Here is a 23,496-nt window from a genome sequence, read left to right as displayed (position 1 = left end):
ATTATAGATCCGCTGGATAAATTAGCCTTTGAAACGGCTGCTTCTACTTTGTGCCTCGGTCATTGCCTCTACCTTGGTCTCAGGGACCATAGGTAGATGGACCAAACAGCCTTGTAAGAGCACCCTGGCTGGAGCCCCTCCGGGGGAGCTAGCTGACCTGACGGACCAAATTTCCTATGCAGGGTAATATTTGGTATCTGCCTCCCTAGATGCGCGGCTTGTGCACGCGTCCAGCAATATGGTGGCCATCTGACGCAGCAGGCGGACTTGTCTTCAAGAAGTCGCTTACCGGCCTCCCCTTCCAGGGGGCCGGTCTCTTTGGCTACATGCTGGAACAAATGATTAATTCGCTGTTTTGTGGCGTCGGAAGATTCCTCTAGCTAACACAGACTGCGATCTCGTCTGGCTAGAGAAAAGGCTTCCTTTACGCCTATCCCTTCCCGACGTTCCCACAACTCCCATGGTTGGTCCACCAGGCCTAGACCTGGCAGATCTTCCTCAACATAACTCGTGCCAACGGCCCAGCGTTTCTTCCAGTTTGGGCGGGCATCTCCTGTCTTTTTCAGGGATGCTCCTCTGATCTCAGGTTTCTTTGCGTCCATTGCCTTCTTTCTTTGTTCGGAGGTTTTTCCTTTCCACAGCAGGTACGCTTCACAGGTTTCTATTCAAACCTGCTTGTAGTGCCGAAGAAGAGCGGCGCTGTTCGGCCCATTTTGTCTCTGAAGTTAGTGAACAGAAGGCTCCGCCTGTGGCATTTCAGGATGAAGTTCCTCTGTTCAGTCCTGGCTTCCATGGATCCACAGAAATTCCTGTGCTCCATGGATATCCTAGATGCCTTGCTCCATGTCCTGATTTTCCTTGCAGATCAGGGGCCTAGTGCTCATTCCGTACCTTGAAGTCATCCTCATCAAGTCTCAGGCCCAGAAGAGTCTGACCATCGTCCTCGACTCCCGGTCCCGTTTCTGGTGGCTGGCCAACAGAACAAAGTCTTGTCTTGTTCCGAGTCAGCGTCTCGTCCTCTTAGGCATGTTGTTCGACACCGCCGGGGGTTTTTTCTTGAGAAGCGGGCAATTCTCCATACGGAGTTCGCTCTCTGCAGGGTCCCCGGCTGCCTTCCTTCCGTTCAGCTACGACGTTCCTGTGATTCATGGTGACCGCTCCGTAAGCGTTCTCTTTTGCGCTGTTCCACTTGAGACCAATTCCGCAGCCCATTCCTCAGTGGGACACGTCTGTACTGTCTCTGGATCCTCCAATCCGACCGATTCTAATAGCCTCTCAACTGGTGGCTGTCATCCCCTCTCATTCCCAGGTCTGGTCCTCCCAAGGCAGGTGGTGACGACGGTCACCAGCCTTCCCGGCTGGGGTGTGTTTTCTCACCATCTGTCATTGAAGGGGGCGTTGGTCGGAGCAAGAGTCCTCTCCGCCGATCGATACCCTTGAGATAGGGGACTTTCTTCTATCCCTGAGTCTCTAGGAAAGGCTTCTCAGAGGTCTGCCAGTCAGAATCCAGACATCCAATGCCTCAGTTGTGGCTTATGTCAATCGCCAGGGAGGGAATCAGTCTCTTGGCAATGGCGGAGGTATCCAATATCCTCCTCTGGGCAGAGGCGACGGTTTCTGCACTATCTGCAGTGCATATCCCTGGCGTGGATTACTAGGCCACAGTGTTTTCTCTGCCGCGACGGCCTTGCGGCAGGACAGGGGTTCCTGCTTCAGGAGGTCTTCCTTCAATTTTGCCTTTGATGAGGAACTCCGGACACGGATCTCCTGGCGGCCCGTCTGCTTAGGAAAGTTCCTCCGTTTGTTTCCAAGTCCGCGAACCTCTTGTTGTGGATACCAATACTTTGACCGTTCCTGGGTCGCAATTTGTTCTTCCCTTTCTTCCCAGGCTGTTGAAGATCAATGCGGAGGGGGTGCCCGTCATTCTGACCGCACCACATTGGCCCAGAAGGTTCTGGTTCACTGAGATCATCCATCGTCTCGCGGACTCCCACTGGAGGCCCCCAGTCTGGTCGGATTTTCTGTACCAGGGACCCATCTGCCGCAGAGTTCTTGGTGGCTCAAGTTAACAGCTTTGCTGTTGAAACCTTCCATTTTGGCTGTTTTCTCTAGGTAGAACTTGATGCTGGTCTTGCCCTTAGTTCTCTGAAGGGTCAGATAGCAACCTTTTCCATCCTTTTTCTGAAGTCCCTTTCAGAGGTCCTTAGCTACTGGCTATCACGGTACAAAGATTTACATACGTCCCGTTCTCAGATCAGAACTTTTCTTCAAGGAGTGGCGCATGCGGCTCTCCCGTACCAGACTCCCGCGGATCCCTGGGACCTCAATCTTGTTCTGGAGGCTCAGTGGGGTTCCCCCCTTGAACCTCCCCATGAGGCCTCACTGTCCTGTCCCGCAAGGTGGCGTTTCTGGTGACCATCACCTCCAATAGGCGCGCCTCGGAGTTGGTGGCTCTCTCCTGTCTCCCCATTTCTTGGTTCTTCACCAGGATAAGGTAGTTTTACGGCCTTCACCGCCTTTTCTTCCCAGGATGGTGTCCTCCTTTTACTTCAATAAGATCGTCCTTCCCACCTTTGTCCTGCTCTGGGGCGTTCGCTGAACAGGCTAGACCTGGTCATGGCGGTGAGGGTCTTTTTGTCTAGGACCGCCTTCTTTAGGAGGACTGACTGTCTTTTTGTCATTCCAGACGATACGCCAAGAGGCCTGCCGGCCTCCAAGGTTACGATTGTTCTCTGGATCAGACCTGCCATTCTGGAGGCTCACCGGTTCAAGAACAGAGTGATTCCTCCTGGTATTAAGACTCACTCTGCCCCGGGCAATGGGCGCCTCCTGGGCAGTACACCATAGGGCATCCGCCCTACAAGTTTGCTAGGCGGCAACCTGGTGTTCCGTTCACTCTTTTCCCAAGGGTTATAAACTCCATACCTGCGCTTCGACAGTTACCAGCCTAGGCGGAAGGGAAGGATCTTGCAGACGGCAGTGGTGAGTTCCTCTGACCTGAATGGAGATTTTCTGCTGTTCCCACCCCAGGGACTGTTTTGGGACGTCCCATGGTTCCTGTGTCCCCCAATGAGAGGCGATAGAGAAAACAGGATTTTTGGTTGCTTACCGTAAAATCTGTTTCTCGGAGCCTTCATTGGGGGACACAGCACCCTCCCAAGTTGAACAGCTCTGTTTATTGTGTTATACTGTTAACGTTTTTGTTCTTTGAACGCTCTTTGAGTGTTTGAAACTGAGACTGTAAAGCGCTGCTTAAGTTTGTTGGCGCTGTATAAATGATGATGATTATTATTATTATAATATTATTATTCTTTCTCGTTTACACGTTGCTTCTCCTACTGCTTTCTCACTAACTGAATATCCTACTTCCTGTCGGTGGGGTGTACACTGCAGAGGAGGAGCTAGCTTTTTTATTTGCATAGTGTCAGCCTCCTAGTGGCAGCAGCATACACCCATGGTTCCTGTGTCCCCCAATGGAGGCTCCGAGAAACAGATTTTACGGTAAGCAACCAAAAATCCTGTTTTCTGAACAGGAAGTCTCTTGTCCTTGCAGAAATCATTTCCCTGTTTAGCTCTTGATCCAACTGCTCCTTCTGCCAGGGTCTTTTGCAGTGACTTCTATTTCTTCAGAGTGCATGGGATTCTGCTCGTCAGTTTTAATTATGTGATCTCATAGACCTAATGGAAAACAGAAGCATTAGCTGGGTAGAAAGGTAAAATGAGCAATTGTAAGTACACAGTGCTATACAATATGGTGACTGTGATGTATTAGGAGTATAAAATCTCTGATGGGAGGAGGAATGCTTCTTTAAAAAAACTTTCACTGCCATAATCTGTACTCCAAATGAGTTCTCATATCAATGCAGGAATATAGCCTAGGAAAAGTCAGGGGTTTGGAAGCCATTTAAGGACAATTTTTTTTCACAGGAATGAAGACAAATCCTCTAGAGTGATTTGCATAACTAGTTTCCTAACTTGCCATGCTGGACCAAAATTGTGCAAAATTGTTAAAAATAAGTTTAATTACTTAACATTGCAAAGTGCTTGTAAAACTTTGCTATTTAAATAAAATTCTCTCTACTCTCGAACGTAAGGATTTAGTTTAGTGTTCGTTTCCTAGGTTATGCAGCGTGTCCGTACTGTCCAGTCACCTAGCTCTCTTTTCTATAGAGCCACCATAAGTGCTGCTTTGATGCTGTCCCTGCGCTCCTCTAAAGCTGCAGAGGGCAGAGTTCAGGTCAGCGGTGCGGCAGGGTGGATTGATTTAAATCACGCCGATTTAAATCATGATTTAAATCACGATTTAAATCAAAAGATTTTTTTCTATTTAAATCGGATCGATTTAAATCATGATTTTAATCATGATTTAAATCACTGATTTAAATCAAAAGGTTTTTTTTAATATAAATCACGATTAAAATGAGAAGTGAGAGCAGTGCGCATGTGCGCCCATAGTTACACGGACGAAACTAGGGGCAACGATCTAACGCCAGGGTGAGGGGGGGACCCCAAAGTAAGTAAAAATCTTTTTTGTTTTACTATATGGCAATAGGTAGGTGTTTAAAAGCAGCATGTCTTAATTGTATAAACTATTAATAGCCTCCACATTTTGTTCATACTGCCCCTTTAATTCCACACTTCTAGCTTGGTTTCACTTTCTTTTGGTTTAGTTTCTTTTTCCATTCAGTTGACATGCCCAAACTTGTTGGATAGTCAGCATCCTACAGAAACCTCTGGAAGAGCATGGCATTGTGAATGTTACACATATACAGCCTTTATTCTACTGAGTTAAACAACTCCGCTTTATCTCATGATGGAAGAACCTTTGGATGGTAAAATATTTTCCTCAAAAAGCAGTTTATTGAAAAAAATCCGATTTAAATCAAAAAAATCCGATTTAAATCAAAAAAATCCGATTTTTTTGATTTTTTTTAAAAAAACATTGATTTTTATCCACCCTGCGGTGCGGTCATGACACTGGTCTGAACTGTCACTCATCAGGAGTGCATCGTCCTGAGGAAGGCAGGAGGGATAGTAGTAGCTGTATTCCTCAAGACAGAACATTTATTTATTTATTTATTTTACTCACTTATATAGCGCCATTAATTCCACAGCACTTCACATTATTGGAAGTGTCCCCATTGGGGCTCACAATCTAGATTCCCTATCAGTATGTCTTTGGAGTGTGGGGGGAAACCGGAGACCCCGAATGAAATCCTTACAAACACAGGGAGAACATACAAACGTCTTGCAGATGTTGTTCTTAGTGGGATTTGAACCCAGGATTCCAGTACTGCAAAGCAACAGTGCTAACCACTGAGCCACCCTGCTGGCCATGGGACAAACTCTATAGTTCCGGGGAATCTGTTAACTGGTTTTAGCTCTGCAATTTGAGAGCAGCAGGATGTTTGAGCCGACACTCTGATTACAATGATGTCCCTTATTAGGCTGTGTTGCTATTTGAATACAACCAGTGTTTTATCAGCAGGAGATTAACACTACAGGACAAGCTGATTACCCCCCACAAACAGAGTCCAACCACGCCCCCACCACTTATTAGTTATTACTGGCAACTTGCAATGTACTCACAATCAGCGAACCAGTGATCTGGGCGGGGTACACAGGGCTTGACATTCTAAGCTCTGCTAAATCGGCAGCAGAGAAAACTGTGATTCTAAGAGTATGTGCACATGTTGCGGATTTGGCTGCGGATCTGCAGCAGTTTTCCATGCGGTGTACAGTACCATGGAAACGTATGGAAAACAAAATCCCCAGTGCACATGCTGCAGAAAATTCCATGCAGAAACGCTGCGGTTTATTTTCTGCAGCATGTCAATTCTTTCTGTGGAATCTGCAGCGGTTTACACCTATTCCATAATGGGAATCCGCAGGTGTAAAAACGCAGGTGAAATCCGCACAAAAACTGCAGGGAATCCACAGTAAATCTGCAGAATCCACGCAGGAAAAATCCCTTAGTGACACATCGCTGCAATCAGGGTCTCTGCCCCAACATCATGCTGCTGTCAGATTATATGGTAAAACCTGCTGAGATTCCCTGTATATTGGGTTGTGTATACCAGTACGGTGTATATACCACTTTATTATTCCATTTTTATAAAATGTCATGTCTTGCCCTTAGAATTCCTTGCAGGAACGATTACATTTATGATTTTAGTGGAAAATGCTCCCTAATTGTTTCAAAACCTGCATTGGTGAAAGGGAATCTGTCGTGTTGTACATGCAGTCCGATCTGTGGACACTGCGGTGTAGAGAAGATGAGTAGAATGACTTTTACAGGTTTGTGGAGTAAATTTCAGTATAACTTATGTGTTATTCTTTGCTATCCCTGGTATCTGTATACATGAGTCCAGTGGGCGGTCATTCTCAGTGATTAACCGCTATCTGCATGCAGTCATACAGGGAAGGCTGCCGATCACTGAATAGGACCTCCCACTGGACTCGTATGCAGGAATTTCAAGAAATAAAATCTTTACTGAAACTTGGTCACATTCACACAATTTTGTGGACAATCTCTAGGACGGCCTGCGGATGAGATCCCGCTGTTACATTGACGGGTTCTTTTTTATGATTTAGAATTCCTCCCCATCCACAGGGTGCTGACGGACCCTGAGTGGGGCTCTGCAATGCCTCCTCTTAATGGGACGGTGGCAGGACATGCACAGCCCTGCACCTTCTGTTACCAGTGCTTTTTCTAGGAGAAGGTGGTGTCCATATCTGGGCACTGCGCTGTCAGACAGGGCTCTGTGTCCCCAGTCTGTGGATAGCTGACAAATTGTAAAGATGGGAGTAACCCTCTTAAGCTGTACTAAATGTATGTCATGCAGACCAGTAAAACCATCTCTGATTTACACAGAAGCAAGGAGCATCCAGATCTTCGGTTTTGGGGCCATCCATGGAAGCAACATGCATTAAATGACAGATGTTACATCAGGCGAACTGTGGAGGAAAACTGTAAAGAGGATTCCACAAACTACAGGACTTACAATGGTGCAGTGGATAAGCCTTCCCCTATTCCTTTTGTGGAGGAATCTTACATCACCAGTGAACACTGTTACCAAAAACCTCGGACCTATTACCCTGCGGTAGAGCAGAGACTCGTTGTAGAAACTCGCAGTTCATCCTTGGACGGTGGAGTAGACCGAATACGGCAAAACAGGGAAGACTCCATTGCTGAACGATTAGGCTGGGAATTGGACAGAGAGTTGCTAAAGGTAGAGAGCGAATCAAAGCATAATTATTGTAAGGTGGGTAATGGAAACTTAAATTGGAGAATTCTCACTTGGGTTGGCGACAGATGATTGTGTGGCACTTTTCAGCTTGTCTGTGACTTATTGTGACTATTAGGGTCTGTGCACACGTTGCGGATTTGCCTGCGGATCGCCAGCAGATTGGACACAGGATTCGCAGCAGTTTTCCATGCGGTTTGCAGTACCATGTAAACCTATGGAAAACCAAAGCCGCAGTGCACATGCTGCGGAAAATACCGTGCAGAAACGCAGCGTTGTATTTTCCACAGCCTGTAAATTCTTTGTGCGGATTCTGCAGCGTTTTACACCTGTTCCTCTACAGGAATCCGCAGGTGAAATCCGTTTTTCAAAAACGGTGCGGAAAAATCCGCAACGTGGGCACATAGCCTGACTTGTCTGCAACTTGACTTTTTTATTTACAGCAAAGTCTCATTTCGCATTCAAGTCTATGAAAAGTATGTCATGTGTGACCTGTGACTGTAAATCCAACACTGACACAGGTCACAGCGCAGCACCATAGGACGTCACTACATCCAAAGTTGTAATGGTTCACTGTGATTTTAGTACCATGATGCCATATAACCTGAGCTTTAAACTTATTAATCTGTGATATTTAATTTTCTTAAATTGACCTAACAGGCAAGCCCTGACTGTGTTGCGGCTATCGAACAGCCGTGAGACATACAGTAGTGGTGACCCAAACATAATAATAATAATCTTTATTTATATAGCGCCAACATATTCCGCAGCGCTTTACAGTTCAACAGTTTCAAACAAAACAGTTATAAGTAACAACGTTAACAATACAATAATTAAAGCAAAATAAGACCCTGCTCGTGAGAGCTGACAATCTACAATGAGGTGGGGGGAGATACAAAGTACAGGTGTGTATTTATAATGATGGTCCAGCCATCTTGAGGGAGTGGGGGATAGATAGAGATAGTGAATGGGCTGCACACGCTTACACATAAAGTGACTTTGATTAGGGAGCGTGATAGGCTGCTCTGAACAAATGTGATTTGAGCTAGCTCCTAAAACTGCAAGTTGTGGTTGGTCCTAATTTCTTGGGGTAGAGCATTCCAGAGGATTGGCGCAACGCGGGAGAAGTCTACATAGTATATAGAACGTAGTATTCAAGTACGCTGAAGATGCTCTGTTGGCACCTGAGCGTCCTGGGATAGCACCTTATTTGAGCATGTTCGCTCAACACTGTTATCTCTGAGCTTGTGGGTTGAGACAAGCTGCGATGAGCTACTATCTCTTCCATATACAGCACACACAATAAGATGGATTAATTATACAGCAGTACTGAGCTGTGTGGCTTTGACTCCAGCACAAAATTAAATTTGCTTGAAGCTGTGCAGCTCAATCTGCCTGATATCTCTCAGTAGGCTCAACACTCCTCATCTCCCATCTCTCTCCACAGAGTATAATGGGAGGTGACCTGATACCTCACTGATCTGGTAGTTTTTGTTTTGCCTTGATCAGGAGGTATTTGAATTTTTTTATTTTTTTTTCTTCTCAGCGAAGATGGAGTTTAGGATGGGGGGAGGGGAGTTGGGGAAATGGCACGTAAGTACAGTAAGAAGACTTTTTCTGATTAGATATACTACAAGGTTTTTCTATATTCACTTGTAGGCTTTATTCATTGAAAGTTTGATAGTCTGTCAGATCGCAGTCACGGAACATAAGAATACGTTAGTTGCACATGCACAGTGTTATGTTCAGCCTATTGCCTGACCACTACAAATGAGAAATGCCCATGCATGGATCAGACTCCCTCTTACAAAGCTGGTCATCAACTGCAATTGCAATTTTCAAAATCTGTGTATAGTCCCTGCTTTATCCACGTGTGGATTGCCAATTTCTCCATCGCCACATTGGGGGACACAGGACCATGGGTGTATGCTGCTGCCACTAGGAGGCTGACACTAAGTAAATACAAAAAGGGTTAGCTCCTCCTCTGCAGTGTACACCGCCCACTGGCTCCGGATAATACCAGTTCTTGCTTAGTGTCCGTAGGAAGCACGCTGTTTGTTTTTCTCCAGACGTTCTTACTTTTTATTTTTAATTTTATTTTTAACTTTGCGCAAGAGGATGATGGGGCGACGGACCCTTGTAAGGGGGCCGATCACCCCCAAAACATCAACAGGCGAGCACGGCGAGTTTTACTCCCCGTACCCTCTCCTGCGACGTGGGATGTACGGCCGAGAACTAGCCCTGTGAAATCCTAGGGGAGTGAACCCATAGTATACACAAAGGCCACCTTCCAATAGGCACAGTCCGGCCGCCCTCCCTCTGCACCACCCCTGAAGAACAGCGGTGCTGCATGGAGCTCCCCAGTCCCTCTCCACCTCCTCATCAAGAGGGTGGTGGATCGTGGTTGACTGCACCTCCCCTCATACCTCGCCTAAAGAGGACATCAGCGGTGAGTCTTGCGGGGGGGGGGGGGGCACCGCTAATTTACGCCCTCCCCAGCTTCGGCCCCAGCTAGGCCGCGTCTACGCCTACAGCACGCGTCACGCGCGAAGCCCCGCCCACCGGTTTAGCGCTTCTCGCACACTGCGAGAAGTGCTCCACATACTGTCGGCAGCCATCTTGGATACGAGGAGCTTCTGGATGCCAGGCTGCACCTCTCCTCCCGGTCACAGTGCTGCGACAGGACATGGGTAGGTGCGCTGCACACTGACACAGGCTCTCTTCCTCCTGCACACAGTGCTCCGCTTTTTTAGCTGCACAAGTGCCCCACATCAGCCCTGCACGGAGTTTAGCAGCACAACATGTCTCTGCCTAAACCCTCCAAAAAAATCTGCTAAAAGACATACGGTGTTCTTCACTTCTTGCACCTCCTGTCAGTCTGTGCTACCAAGTGGGCATGCTGTTCCGCTCTGTAATGCTTGTGACCCTAAGTGAGCTCAGGAGCCCCCCGCCGCAAACGAGCCTGCGGTGACCAGTCTCCCTGAGTGGGCTTTGTCACTTTTGCAATCTATGGCTTCTTTGACTAAAGCTATCGAGTCCCTCCAGGATCCATTCAGGAGCAGGACCACTAATCCGCCTATTCAAGAAGCTTCCCCTACGGCTGCGGAATCTTCAGCCTGCAGGGGCCGCTCTCATTCTAAGCACAAGCAGCCTTCTAGGAAGCGCATCCGTAGCTCGTCTCCCAAGCTCTCTGGTGCCTCGGCGTCTGGTAGCTCCGCTTCCTGCTCTCGCTCCCCAGGCACCTCTTCCAACCAGGACTCTGAACCTGAGTCTGATGGGCCTCTTGATCTGGAGTCGCCATGTTATCAGAGCACTATAAATAGTCTCATTGAGGCCATCAATCAGTCCCTTCAAGTTGAAGAACTGGCGACCTCCAGTACGGATAATTCAGTGTCCTTCAAAAGGACCAAACGTACTCATAGGGTGTTTGCCAATCACCCGGAGTTCCAGGACATAGTTCAGTGACATAGGGAGCGTCCGGACAAACGTTTTGCAGGTCAGAGATCTCTGGAGTCCAAATATCCTTTTTCTCCCGATCTCCGCAAGCAATGGTCAGAATCCTCTCCTGTGGATCCTCCGGTTTCATGTTTGTCCTCTAAAACTCTCCTATCCGTGCCGGATGCATCTTCTATCAAAGATCCCACAGATCGCCTAGTGGACAGTCTCGCCCGTTCAGCTTTTGAGGCTTCAGGCTCTGCACTCTTTCCCTCTGTCACTGCTACCTGGGTAGCCAAAGCCGTGACTGTTTGGGCAGACTCTCTGCATAAGGCCTTACAGAACAGTGATCTTCCTTCTGACATAGCGGAGCTGGCAAATCAAATTTCCTTGGCTGGCGATTACTTAGTAAACGCTTCCCTGGACGCAGCAAATTGCTCTGCACTCACGGCTTCAAACTGTGGTGATTAGGAGAGCACTATGCTTGAGGAACTGGCGAGCGGACTCCGCATATAAAAAAGCAATCGCGTCCCTTCCATATCTCAGTGGTCGATTATTTGGTGAAAAGCTGGACAAGCTGTTTTCAGCCGCTACAGGAGGAAAAAGTACTTCCCTTCCCAAGCAGAGATTCAGACAACCGTTCCGTCGACAGCCGCAGGCTCGTTTTCAGTCCTTTCGTGGAAATTACGCATGGCATTCCTCGGCCAGTTCCCCTGGTTTGGGGTGCCGGGCCGGCAGAGACAAAATCCCACAGGCCTCGTACAGGCCCAACCATTCCTGGAGGGACCGCACCACGCAGTCTAGATCCAGGGGATCCAGACCCCAACCATATTCTTCTAAATGACTCGCAATCTCGTCCGGATGACACCAGCAAAGTAGGCGGACACCTTCTCTTGTTTCGTCATGCCTGGCTCGCAGTTGTTCACGACGAGTGGGTGAGGGATCTGGTGTCCTCTGGTTACAAAATCGAAAGTTCTTGAACAGATTTGTCAAAGTCCGTCATTTCAGAATGGAATCTCTCCGTTCCGTCATTGCCTCGATGGAACAAGGCGAATTCTTAGCATCCATCGACATCCGGGATGCGTACCTCCAGATCCCAATCTTCTCACCTCACCAAAGGTTTCTTCGCTTCGCCGTCAGGAACATTTTCAGTTCACGGCCTTGCCCTTCGCCCTCGCCACCACCCCCAGAGTTTTCACAAAGGTCATGGCGGCGGTCATGGCCATTCTACATTCTACAAGTCATCTACTGTTCTGGCCAGATGGATTTCCTTCCTGGGCATGACCCTGGACACCTTCTTAGGGTTGGTGCTTCTTCCTTGGGACAAGGTCCTGGCTCTTCAACAGGGGGTCTGGAAGCTTCTCCAGCTGTCTCTCTGTTCCATCCGTTTCGGCATGAGGATTCTTGGGAAGATGGTGGCAGCAATGGAGGCGATTCCATTTGCGCAACTACACCTCCGTCCCCTCCAGCACGCTCTGCTGGAAACATGGGACGGGAGTCCATTTTCCCTCAACAGACTGTGTCCTCTCTCCCCTCGGGTCAAGCACACACTCCAATGGTGGATTCTCCGAACCTCTCTTCTCCAAGGGAGGTCCTTCCTCCCAGTCCATTGGCTGGTAGTCACTATCGATGCCAGCCTCCTCGGCTGGGGAGCGGTCTTTCGCATCACACTGCGCAGGTAACCTGGACTCATCACGAGTCTCGCCTTCCAATCAATATCCTGGAGATACGTGCAATTTGGCTGTCCCTAAGGCGGTTCCATCATCTCCTAGCAGGCCGCCTCATCTGTATCCAGTCGGACAATGCCACGGCTGTGGCTTATATAAATCATCAGGGGGGCTCACGCAGCAGAGCTGCAATGCGCGAGGTAGAGCACATCCTTCGCTGGGCCTAAAACAACCACTCGGTCATATCGGCTGTTCACATTTCAGGAGTTGAGAATTGGGCCACGGACTTCCTCAGCCTGCAAGGTCTTGCCTCAGGCGAGTGGCCTCTACATCAGGACATATTCCAACAAATCTGCCTTCGTTGGGGTGCTCAGGACGTAGAAGGTGAATTTTGCAGAGCATATTGGGTTTTAAGTATAGGATGTCAGTCCTTTTTCAATGTAAAATTGCTTCCAAACCCCAGGTCAGAATGTTCTTTCAGGGACTCTCCCATGTGGTACCTCCCTACAGAGCACCTCTAGAGGCTTGGGACCTTAATCTGGTCCTAGGTGTCCTGCAGGAATCTCCCTTCGAGCCGTTGCAGAACATCTCTCTACATCTCCTTTCATGGAAGGTGGCTTTTCTCGTCGCTATTGTGTCGATCAGACGAGTCTCCGAATCGGCTGCCCTTTCCTGTCGGACGCCGTTCCTTACATTCCACCGAGACAAGGTGGTCCTCAGACCGTCCCCTACCTTCCTCCCAAAGGTGATGTCTTCTTTCCACCTTAACAAGGATATCGTCATTTTGTCCTGCTCCGACGCACCGCGTGGAGAAGGCTCTACACTCTCTGGACCTTGTGAGATCTCTCAGGAAGTACGTGTCTAGGACTGCACCTTTTCGACAGACGGAAGCTCTGTTCGTGCTCCCGGCAGGACACCGGAAGGGACTGGCTGCTTCTAAGTCGATAATCGCCAGATGGATTCGGTCGGCTATTGCAAGAGGCTTATCGCGTCAGCGGCAAGCCTATCCCAGCAGGTCTCAGGGCACACTCCACTCGGTCAGTGGGTGCTTCCTGGGCCATTTGGAATCAAGCGTCTGCAGAGCAAGTTTGCAAAGCTGCGACCTGGTCTAGCCTGCACACCTTCTCAAAGCATTATAATGTCCATACTCGGGCATCTTCAGATGCAAGCCTGGGTAGGCGTATTCTGCAGGCAGCGGTAGCGCACCTGTAGACAGCAGGTGCCATGAGTTTACACTGTTGTGTTATTTCCCGCCCAGGGACTGCTTTTGGACGTCCCACGGTCCTGTGTCCCCCAATGTGGTGATGGAGAAATAGGGATTTTTGTGTACTCACCGCAAAATCCTTTTCTCCGAGCCACTCATTGAGGGACACAGCACCCACCCTTGTTTTGGCCTGTTGCCTATGATGAGTGTTTTAGTCTCTGACATGTTATACCTACGATTAATTTTTGTTAATCTTCTACTGCTTTGCTACTGAACTGGTATTATCCGGAGCCAGTGGGCGGTGTATACTGCAGAGGATGAGCTAACCCTTTTTGTATTTACTTAGTGTCAGCCTCCTAGTGGCAGCAGCATCCACCCACGGTCCTGTGTCCCCCAATGAGTGGCTCGGAGAAAAGGATTTTACGGTGAGTACACAAAAATCCCTATTTTTTATATACTTAATTCTAGCTTTAAAAAAGCACAATAATATAACTATATTAAGTAGTAAAACTTGCTGTTATTGGCATTAGGTGGATGCCCACTACTGTACAAACATGCAGTACTTTCAGAAACATTAATATCAGCATAGTTACACATCTGTGGAAATGTTAAAGGTTGTCTGCTACTAAGATAGTGACCTGTTCTCAGGATGCGTCATCAGTATCAGAATGTTGATCAGTTGTTACCAGCGACAGACTAATCTGGTGCCTATTGAGATGAATATGAGCTGAGCTGCAGTACCCAAGAACATCCCAAGTACAGGTCATCAATATCAAGGTAGTTTACAACCCTTTTAGTATTGGTAGAACGCACACCCGAGAGTTTCCATTATACGCAATATTCATTATGTCCAGAAACCTTAAGTGACACATTCTCATATCAGAACCAGATAATTATAAACTAATGAGTATTGCTATATAGGCACTTCTGATCTTATCACTGTAGTTCTCACTTTGCAAGAGGTTCTTCAGAAGCTGCCTCAGCTGCTGCAGAACACAAGATTAATTTTCATAAATAAAAAAAACCACACCTACGTACTTGTAGTATAACATTAATATTCAGATGCACAATTACACTTTGGCTTCATTCATTTGTCTATGGGAGAAAGTCTATTTTCAGCAGTCCTACAGACATTGAATTGAACATGTGCTCCTCCTTCATAGCAAAGCTCTGCAGCGCCTGGTTCCTAGGTTCCAAATCACAATTTTCAGGATTCTCCAGCTATATCAGTAAGTTTACCTGTTCTCTAGATAATGTTTGATTTCTTACGGTCTTGGGAATAACACATTGATACCATAAATGTATTTTAATCAATGGATCACCTTTTAGAGGACAGTGCAGAATTACAGGACATGAATGTGTAGAACTGCGGCAGTTTATGAATTGATCAGTATAGCTTATTCCTACTATACAATAAATAAAGCTTAACTCTTGAAGTTCCTCCTGATCCTTATTTTTATGTCCTTTTGAACTAAGCACTGTAGCCTAATTGTTTCAACCTGAGGGCGCAACATGCCACATTGCCTGAGATTGGCTTGGCGGCCACCTAGTGATATGTCCCCAGGGTCTGTCGTGGGACAATCTCGTGCAATTTTTATTAAACATGTCATGAACTGCATTCCCTTGTACACTTATAATTTAACTGACAGTCTTCAGTACGCCCCTACCGGTGCTTGTTTAATATAATGGAGAGAGTCGGATCTCAGGGGCCAGCAGAAAGGCAGGATTTTTGCTTGTAAATGTGGAATTTTCATTACTTCCTTTTGGTCTTCAGGTAAGAGAGTGTCTATCTAAGAGGAATCCACCTCCGGAATCTCCTCACGCCCAGCCCGCAGACAATGGGGACGCTACAGTCAGTTCACAACTACAGTGGCAACTTAACCTTCTGACACATCTGGAGTCCTTGCAGGATGAAGTTACTCATAGAATGGATTTTATAGAGAAGGAACTTGACGGTGAGCAGTTTTTTATTCAGCTTTTTTTTTTTCTTTTTTTTTTTTTCTTTGCCGGTTCCCATCCATTAACTTTTAGTACAATCTGAATGTGAGGAGGAAGAGCGGTGATATTGATTCAGCCATTATCCCTTTGGGATCTTCAGTTAGGTGCTACCCTTTTGATACACTCGAATCTCCTAATCTTGTATCTTAATTTCATGAGTAATTACAGGAGGGCAGAGAATCAACAATCCCCATAATCACCAGCATTTTTTTTTTTTTAAATGCCTCAAATTCTTTGTTTTTATTTTTACCACAGAGAAGGAGCTTGGTTGTCTTATGTTTTTGTGTTGGTGCCAAATGACATATGTTGTGTGCATAGTGTCAACTGGTACAAATCAAGTGGAGTGGTTGCATATGGTAACCAAACATAATGCTGCATTCATTTTCCAAAGGCCTTGTGGAAAAAATGAGCTGAAATTGGTTTGGTTGATTTAGATTGAGAAATGCTCCACTTTTCGGACATGTTTTGTTCCTTTCATTCCATTTTAAAGTCATTGTCCACTACTAGGAAAATCCCTTCTTAAACTAAATGTTCTTCCCGATTTAAAATAAAGCCTATACTTGCCTCCCGTTCCGGCGACGTTCCTGCTGTGTCACCACTCGCTTTTCCCAGTGCTGTGATGCAGTGTTGACACGTGATGCTGACACCCCAACACCGTGCCAACACCGCGGGAACGTCGCCAGCATGGGAGGCGAGTATAGGCTTTATTATTTTATCGGGAATAAGCATTTCGTTTCGTTAGGTTGAACAATAAGTAATGTTCACTCCAGTTGCCTACTCCTGGCCTAATGAATATTGATCAGGTGCGCACTAAAGAAATAACATCAGACAACACAGTCTGATGTAAACGCTCCTTGATCAATCTATGGCTCAGCTCCAAGGGCCTTTATTTAGTCAGAACACCGGTTTAGGCTACTTTCACACTAGCGTTTTTCGGCGGACGTCGCAATGCATCGTTTAGGAGAAAAAACGCATCCTGCAAAGTTTTCTGCAGGATGCGTTTTTTCCCCATAGACTTACATTACCGACGCATTGCGACGTATCGCCACACGTTGCAACCGTCGTGCGACGGTTGCGTCGTGTTTTGGCGCACCGCCGCCACCAAAAAAGTTACATGTAACTTTTTTTGTGCGTCTACTCCGCCATTTTCGACTGCGCATGCGTGGCCGAAACTCCGCCCCCTCCTCCCTGGACCTTACAATGGGGCAGCGGAAGCGTCGTAAGACTGCTTCCGCTGCCCCCGTTGTGCTTTTCTTTCACAGCATGCGTCGGTACGTAGGCCCGACGCACTGCGACGGGCCCGTACTGACGCTAGTGTGAAAGCAGCCTAATATAACCCCTGTAAGGGGGGCTCGGTTAGCTCTAAAATGTGAGTGATCAGATATATTCCATTGGTTAGTGGGTTAGGCAATGAGCAAGTCTGTGGGCAGATCCATGAGGTCATCAGGGTGGGTTGGACCATGAGGTCATCAAGGTGGGCGTCACTGTGGGTGGATCCATGAGGTCTCAGGGTGGGCGTCATCTTGGATATCAGCACATGGTGTGGTGAAACAGGAAATGGCAGCCATCTTTAGTGACTTACTTTGATCTGAGAAAGCTTATGTAAGGTTAAACCATACACGTTATGGGTCGCTTCTCTCAATCTCTTATGTCTTGAGGTTAATTAAGTATTTGATCTTATGGCTCTCCTCAACAGTTTAAGAGGTTGTCCTAGTAGTGGACAAGCCCTTTATTTTTCTTTCTAAATAAAAGGATACTTATTAGAGTATGGGGTCTAAGGGGTAACGTTTCTCATTGTGGAGAGTGACATACCATCTCTGGCTTGTCAAGGTAAGGAGGCTTATTTGCCGTACAATGCTCCTCTGGGAATTTAAATATGCAAATTGCCTCTTCTGAGAAAAAGAGGACTTAACTCTATAGCGCCACCTGTTGGAAGTAGCGATCCTACAAGTCACAATCAACCCTTTAACGAGTCGTGCATTATGACTTAGGATAAAAGCCAAATCAGTATCTCAATTCGCAGACACGGTGGCTAGGTACCTAGCCAAATCAGTTCTCATGCTTCGCACTGACGAGGGCCAACAGCCCGAAACACCGTGTCTGCGAATTGAGATACTGATTTGGCTTTTATCCTAAGTCATATTGCATGACTCGTTAACGGGGTTGATTGTGACTTGTAGGATCGCTACTTCCAACAGGTGGCGCTATAGAGTTAAGTCCTCTTTTTCTCAGAAGAGGCAATTTGCATATTAGAGTATGGCAACTTTATAGAAGCTTTGCTTTTATTCATTAATACTCAGTTTGGTTTTTCTATTTTTTTTTTTTTTTTTAAGGACTTAATATATTCGTTCTAAAGACCACTCTTGTTCTTGCTTTGCAGTTCTAGAGAGTTTTTTGGACTACACTGGTGAACTTGAGCCACCAGAACCACTCGCGAGGCTTCCACAACTAAAGCATCGGATCAAACAGCTTCTAATGGACCTTGGCAAAGTTGAGCAAATAGCTCTTTGCTCGACATGAAAGAGACTCGAGCCGATGATGGAAACGGCTCCATGAAACAGAAAAGCAAGGCGTCCAGCACTGCAGAGCCTGGAGTAGCATGCAGGCTGCATGTAACGTGGACAGACTGCTGGGATGAAGGAGGATATTGCTTGTTCTCCATACAATGAGAGCCAAGCTGCTCATACTGTCTGATACAGGATAGAATATTACCTGAATGTAGTAACGAGGCTTATTCTTTTCAGTTTGTTCATATTTCTCTTGGTTGTCTGGAATTGTTAGTTGCTATATTGTTTTGCTTTTCACCTGATGTTTTTTGCCCGCTGCATTTCTTGTATTAATTTCTCTCCTTAAACTGCTATTAACTAAATACAGTAAAATCAACTTCATGTTCTCCCCTTGAACCGGCATTTAACATGTAAATTTAAGAATATTATATTTTTTGTTCATGAAATTAATATTGGCACTAAAAGAACAGCGGATGGGGGGCAAAAACATTTTTTTTTTTTCTTTTTTTTTTTTAACCCCTCTTGCAATCTTAGCTTACACCTTACCCTGGTGGAGTCCTAGAGCAGTATTTAATCACTAAGAATATTGTCTTGCCTTCTCTCTCAAGTATCACAGTGGAGAAATGTTCTAATTTCAATTGTATTTTATTGCTGCAATGTTAAGTAGGTATTATGTTCTGACTCTTTTTGCTGCTTGTACTTGCGGTAGTGGTACATGAGCACGGTTATTCTTATAGGGCATGACTTCCGGCAAACGTAGTAAATAGTCTACATTATGCTTTCTGTCTAAGTTATGGTAAATCTGGGCCTACACAGTGAGGGAAACAAATCAATATATTTGAAGAATGAATGTTTGTATATAACATGACGTTCCATATTGGCTCTACGGTATGTAGGTTGAGCTTTTTTTTGTTTGTTTCAACTGCAGAATTATTACAGGCTTAATAGAAAAATGACAGGATGTGCTTTGCTTGTTTGGATAGTACTTGAAAAAAAAGTCCTGGGGTACGTTAATATGTAGCTCTATGGTTGCTGTAGTATCCTGTTGCAGTGCAGATGTTGCATTATAGTGAATACCATTTGTTAGGTTATCCTCACTGACAACATTGAGGCATACAAAATCGTGTGATGCTTCAATCTGAAAATGAGTGATAAGAGGGCTTTGTGCTTTAACAGATCAGTGCTTATTTCAGCACTCAGTTGTGATAGGTCTATAGTTGTAAAGCTTCCTGATCACCACCGATCTGTGTGGCCGTACCCTTGAAGGCTCTTCAACTCCATAAATCAAAGGTTATCTGAATATTTTTTTTTTATTGCTTATATATTACATTCGTGTACTTTTGCCAAAAATTAGTCTCCAATGAACCCTTTAGATGGGATCAATTTCAAATATCTGCAGGTAACACAAGCATTGAAAACGAGGCCATGTGACGGCTTCCTTAGTTATTATATACTCTCGCATGTATGGAATCCCATAAGCAGATTTGCAAATTTCCATTCTGTTTCCTTTTTTTTTTCTTTTTTGCTTTTGTACATATGTATGTATATTTATTTACCCTGTCATAGCTTGATGGAAGTTTGGCTGTAAGCAGGTTTGAGTTGATTTTGTCCTCAATGTTTGTTTTTTTTTTTTTTATTTTGTAAGATCGTCATGATTTGATGATTGAGGCCATGTCGCAGGTAAAGAGGAACAATTGTTACCTTTTTGGATGTTTCTTGTAGTTTTTTTTTTGTGAGACCCAATTGGTTATGCATCCTAGATGTCTTGGCTGGAGACTTGATTGGGCACGGTCTGTTGATAATGAGGCCTACACGTCAATCAGGGTAAGTTAATAAGAGAATCCACAGCAGAAATCTGACACTTAAGATTTCTGATACAGATATGCAGTTGCTCTGTGGAACCGTACAAGAACTAGCCCTCCTTATGAGTTGTTTTGGTCCCCCACCCTTTTACTTTTCATAGATACTGTTCTGTAACAAGGACAAAAACACAACCAATTTTTATTTTTCCTGATGCATATGGACAGGGTTATTAAAACTCTGTTAACTATTCTTGGGTTTTTAGTGAGCGTTTCAGTGTGGAATTTGTGCAGAAAACCTGATGAATGTGTGAATAGGATCTAAAAACTCTCAAAAAGTAATTTAAAATAAAGTTCCACTTACTCAATTAGCTTTATTACTCAATGTTAGACCAGTTTTACTCATCTGTGTTATCACGGACTGTGATGTACTGGCCGGCATTGGATCTCCTGACCCCGAACGCGACAGCTTCATATGCATATATATGGATATAGGTTCTGGGCCAGGAGACCTGCTGCCGGTCCATATTCTGACCATGATACACAAATGTGTGAAGCCGGCCTTTATATGCATGTGACATGTAATCAGATTTGGAATTGGAAACGGACAATTCTCTTACGGGGTTGTCCCCTTCCTGAATATTTTCCTTTTTTTTTTTTTTTTTTTTTAATTGGACTGTGCTGACAAGAAAAGCTCTGTGAAGGTAAAGAAGCAGTGGTTCCACTGAGCTGGTGGTTGTCCACCCTTGAGAAAACTATCTGTAACACCTATAACTCTCATCCAAGTGATAGTTATTGGCCAAAGCAGATCATTTGTCTTAGCACTGGTTTTTGAAGATTCAGGGCACTGCTTTGTGTGCACATGCATCTATACACCATGGCCCCCCAGGACTATACATGTAGGACTCCTAACTCTGGAGTACTCCTTTTACTTTAGCCACATGTTAAGTACAAGATGTTTTGTAGGAGCTCTTTTCTCCTTCCCATTGATTCTCCTTAGCAGCATCCTTTGTGCTATGTAAAAGGTGTTTTGTTCTTTATTTACACCGGAATTGTAACTTACCAAATAATGAATTTTGGTTGGGCAAGGTACCCTTCTGTTTTGTTATGGTAATATGCTGCAAATAATGATTTGTGTAAATCTAACAGACTAAAATATTTTCAAGGAAGGGTTGTATGTTTTGTTTATTTTTCTCCTTGTTATACAATTGGTGGGGGGAGGTTTAGCTATACTATTCATGCAATGGTTTATTAAAACAGATGTATAAGGTAATGCCAAACATTAAAATGGACTATTTGGCCAGTCAAGCTGCTCTATTTGATCTTCAGATTGGTATATATTTATTACAGATCAACCACAGTCCAATATCTGACGCTTCTATCTCACTCCAGTCAGGCCAGAGGGTAACCATTCCTGCCAACTCTGAGGTTTACACTGTCGCCTCTATAGCTGTCAGTCATTGTGTGGGTAAGGCCATTCTCCGCAGTTTCTAACTTCGTTTGTCTCCTGGCCCCTGGAGTCTCAGTTGTGGTTTTGACTGCACTGTAGGCTGTAACAGAAATATCAAGCTTTTCGGGTGGGGCAGCAGGACCAACCAGCCAGGGCCCACTCTAAATATATATATTTTTTTTTTGGGGGGGTGCGAGAATTCTGAACTGCACAAAAATTGTCCTTGCAGGACCTTTTTTCTCTTTGCCATGACAGCACCCACTTGAGAGAGGGGATCCGCCACTTAGGAACAGGAAACCCTATGGAGAGAATAAAAGGGGCGGTTCCCCTCGCTCCCACAGTTTGGTTTCCTGTTCCTAAGGGAACCCATGAAGAAGAGAATACCTAGCCTGGACGCCGCCTGCGCGGTTTACCTGAGAGGATGGCAGGGGCTCCAGTGCTGGAAGCAGCGTCGGGGGTCCTGGGATCAGCTTCCGCCTTCTGCTGGCAGGCACCGTGAGGCCAGAGTCGGGGAGTCGCCTGGCTCACGGGAGAGGAGGATGCATCAGCGGGCCTGCGGCAGGTAAGAATGCTCTGGGGGCGCGACGCAGCCTGCAATTTACTCCCCCGGAGGTGAAGTGAAAGCCTCCGGGGTGAGAGAAGGGGAGAGATGACGCCGGGCAATGCGCAGGTAATCCAAGATGGCCGTGACCCGGAAGTGGTGATGACTTCCAGGGTCAACAGGAAGAAGACGGTGGCCCCAAGCATTAAAGGACGCCGGCGCTGATCCCCCGGCGTCCAAGCATGGCAGCTTCACCTCAGGACTCAGCGGTGCCTTCAATAGAAGACACAGCGAATATACCTCGCAGCAGTACAAGCAGCGGGCGCAGATCCTCCACAAAGAGCGCTAAGGAGAAGAGATCCGACCGATCCTCATCCCAGCCAGTGCCTTTATCTCCTCCTCTTCGGCCGGTACCTGATTCATCTGCTTCACTGGGGTGAGTGTGTATCCCACCCTGTTAAGCTGATTATTGCCCCCTCTTTTTCCTCTATACACCATGGGCAAAGAGATCCGAAAAAACGAAGCACAAACAATGTGCCTTATGTACCCAGCCCCTCCCGGATAATTATGCAAAGAAAATGTGTTCTGTTTGCATAGAAAACACCTTACGTGCGGAAGCCTCTGTAAGATCTGATGACATCAGACAGATGATCAGGGACGAGTTACGAGTAGTGTTGAGCGATACTTTCCGATATCGGAAAGTATCGGTATCGGAAAGTATCGGCCGATACCGTCAAAATATCGGATCCAATCCGATACCGATACCCGATCCCAATGCAAGTCAATGGGACGAAAATATCGGAATTAAAATAAACCCTTTATACACTTGTAGGTTCATTCTACATGAAGGAAAACAACTAAGAATAATGTAGGATGTATTGGGGGACGTGGCGGAGACATTAAAGGCACAGAGGTTTAGCCCAATGTAATAGAATAGCAGGATTTTTTTTTTTTTGGATGACGTTCGGCGTTAGAAAGAATTTGACTATGTTAATTTTTTTTTTTTTTTTATGCCACATATTGATGTTTCACTACTTCAACGCTCTTCACCTTCTTTTTTTCTTCTCCCACGCTTTCTTCTTCATTATCCTCATCATCAGCTTCTTTGACATCAACTTCTTCACCTTATTCATCTTCTTCTTCATCTTCTACCTATTATTTTTTGGGTTACATTGTTCATATTCTTTTTATTTTACTATTATCTTCATCATATTCTACTTCTTCATCATATTCTTATTTGTGACAGGCATTCCTGTAGTTGTTATCTATAAAAGTTTGAAGATTACACCTTCCGTTCTGCCTGTCACAAAACAGTTACATTTGTCCGCGTTCAGTTTGGCCTGCAGCATCAGGCTTTATCCAGGGGCACCACGAGGAGGAACGGACTCACCCCCATACACTGCTTAGTCTTCTTCTGCTTATAATTTAGATAATATTTTTTGCTCTGATATTTAGTGTTATGCTTAATGTTCTTCTGCTCTTTGTTCTGCAGCCTCTTGTTCTTCTGCTTCTCGGTCTTCCAGGTCGTCGTCGTCTCCAGGGTCGTCGTCTCCAGGGTCGTCGTCTCCCGGGTCGTCGTCATCGGGGTGGTCTTCAGGGTCGTTGTCTCCGGGGTCGTCGTCATCACGGTGGTCTTCAGGGTCATCGT

The 23,496-nt window shown here is 45.8% G+C and overlaps 1 protein-coding gene across 14 annotated transcripts in view; it reads left to right on the top strand.

Annotated features, from left to right (window-relative positions):
* Nucleotides 1-21,030, top strand: part of PHF20 (PHD finger protein 20) — a 125,518-nt gene extending 104,488 nt beyond the window's left edge. For 10 of the 14 annotated variants that reach the window (XM_077251885.1, XM_077251882.1, XM_077251890.1 and 7 more), the window contains 3 exons: nt 6,875-7,265; nt 15,328-15,508; nt 17,932-21,030. In XM_077251885.1, the coding sequence (XP_077108000.1) occupies nt 6,875-7,265; nt 15,328-15,508; nt 17,932-18,071 (712 nt within the window). In that variant the 3' untranslated portion in view covers nt 18,072-21,030. The remainder of the gene's footprint in view (nt 1-6,874; nt 7,266-15,327; nt 15,509-17,931) is intronic. The other 4 variants (XM_077251887.1, XM_077251891.1, XM_077251881.1 and 1 more) reach the window with 2 other exon arrangements.
* Nucleotides 21,031-23,496: the final 2,466 nt, after the last annotated feature.

Source organism: Ranitomeya variabilis, chromosome 4 (assembly GCF_051348905.1).
Source record: "Ranitomeya variabilis isolate aRanVar5 chromosome 4, aRanVar5.hap1, whole genome shotgun sequence".
Classification (NCBI taxonomy): domain Eukaryota; kingdom Metazoa; phylum Chordata; class Amphibia; order Anura; family Dendrobatidae; genus Ranitomeya; species Ranitomeya variabilis.
This window is presented reverse-complemented; position numbering and strand designations above follow the sequence as displayed.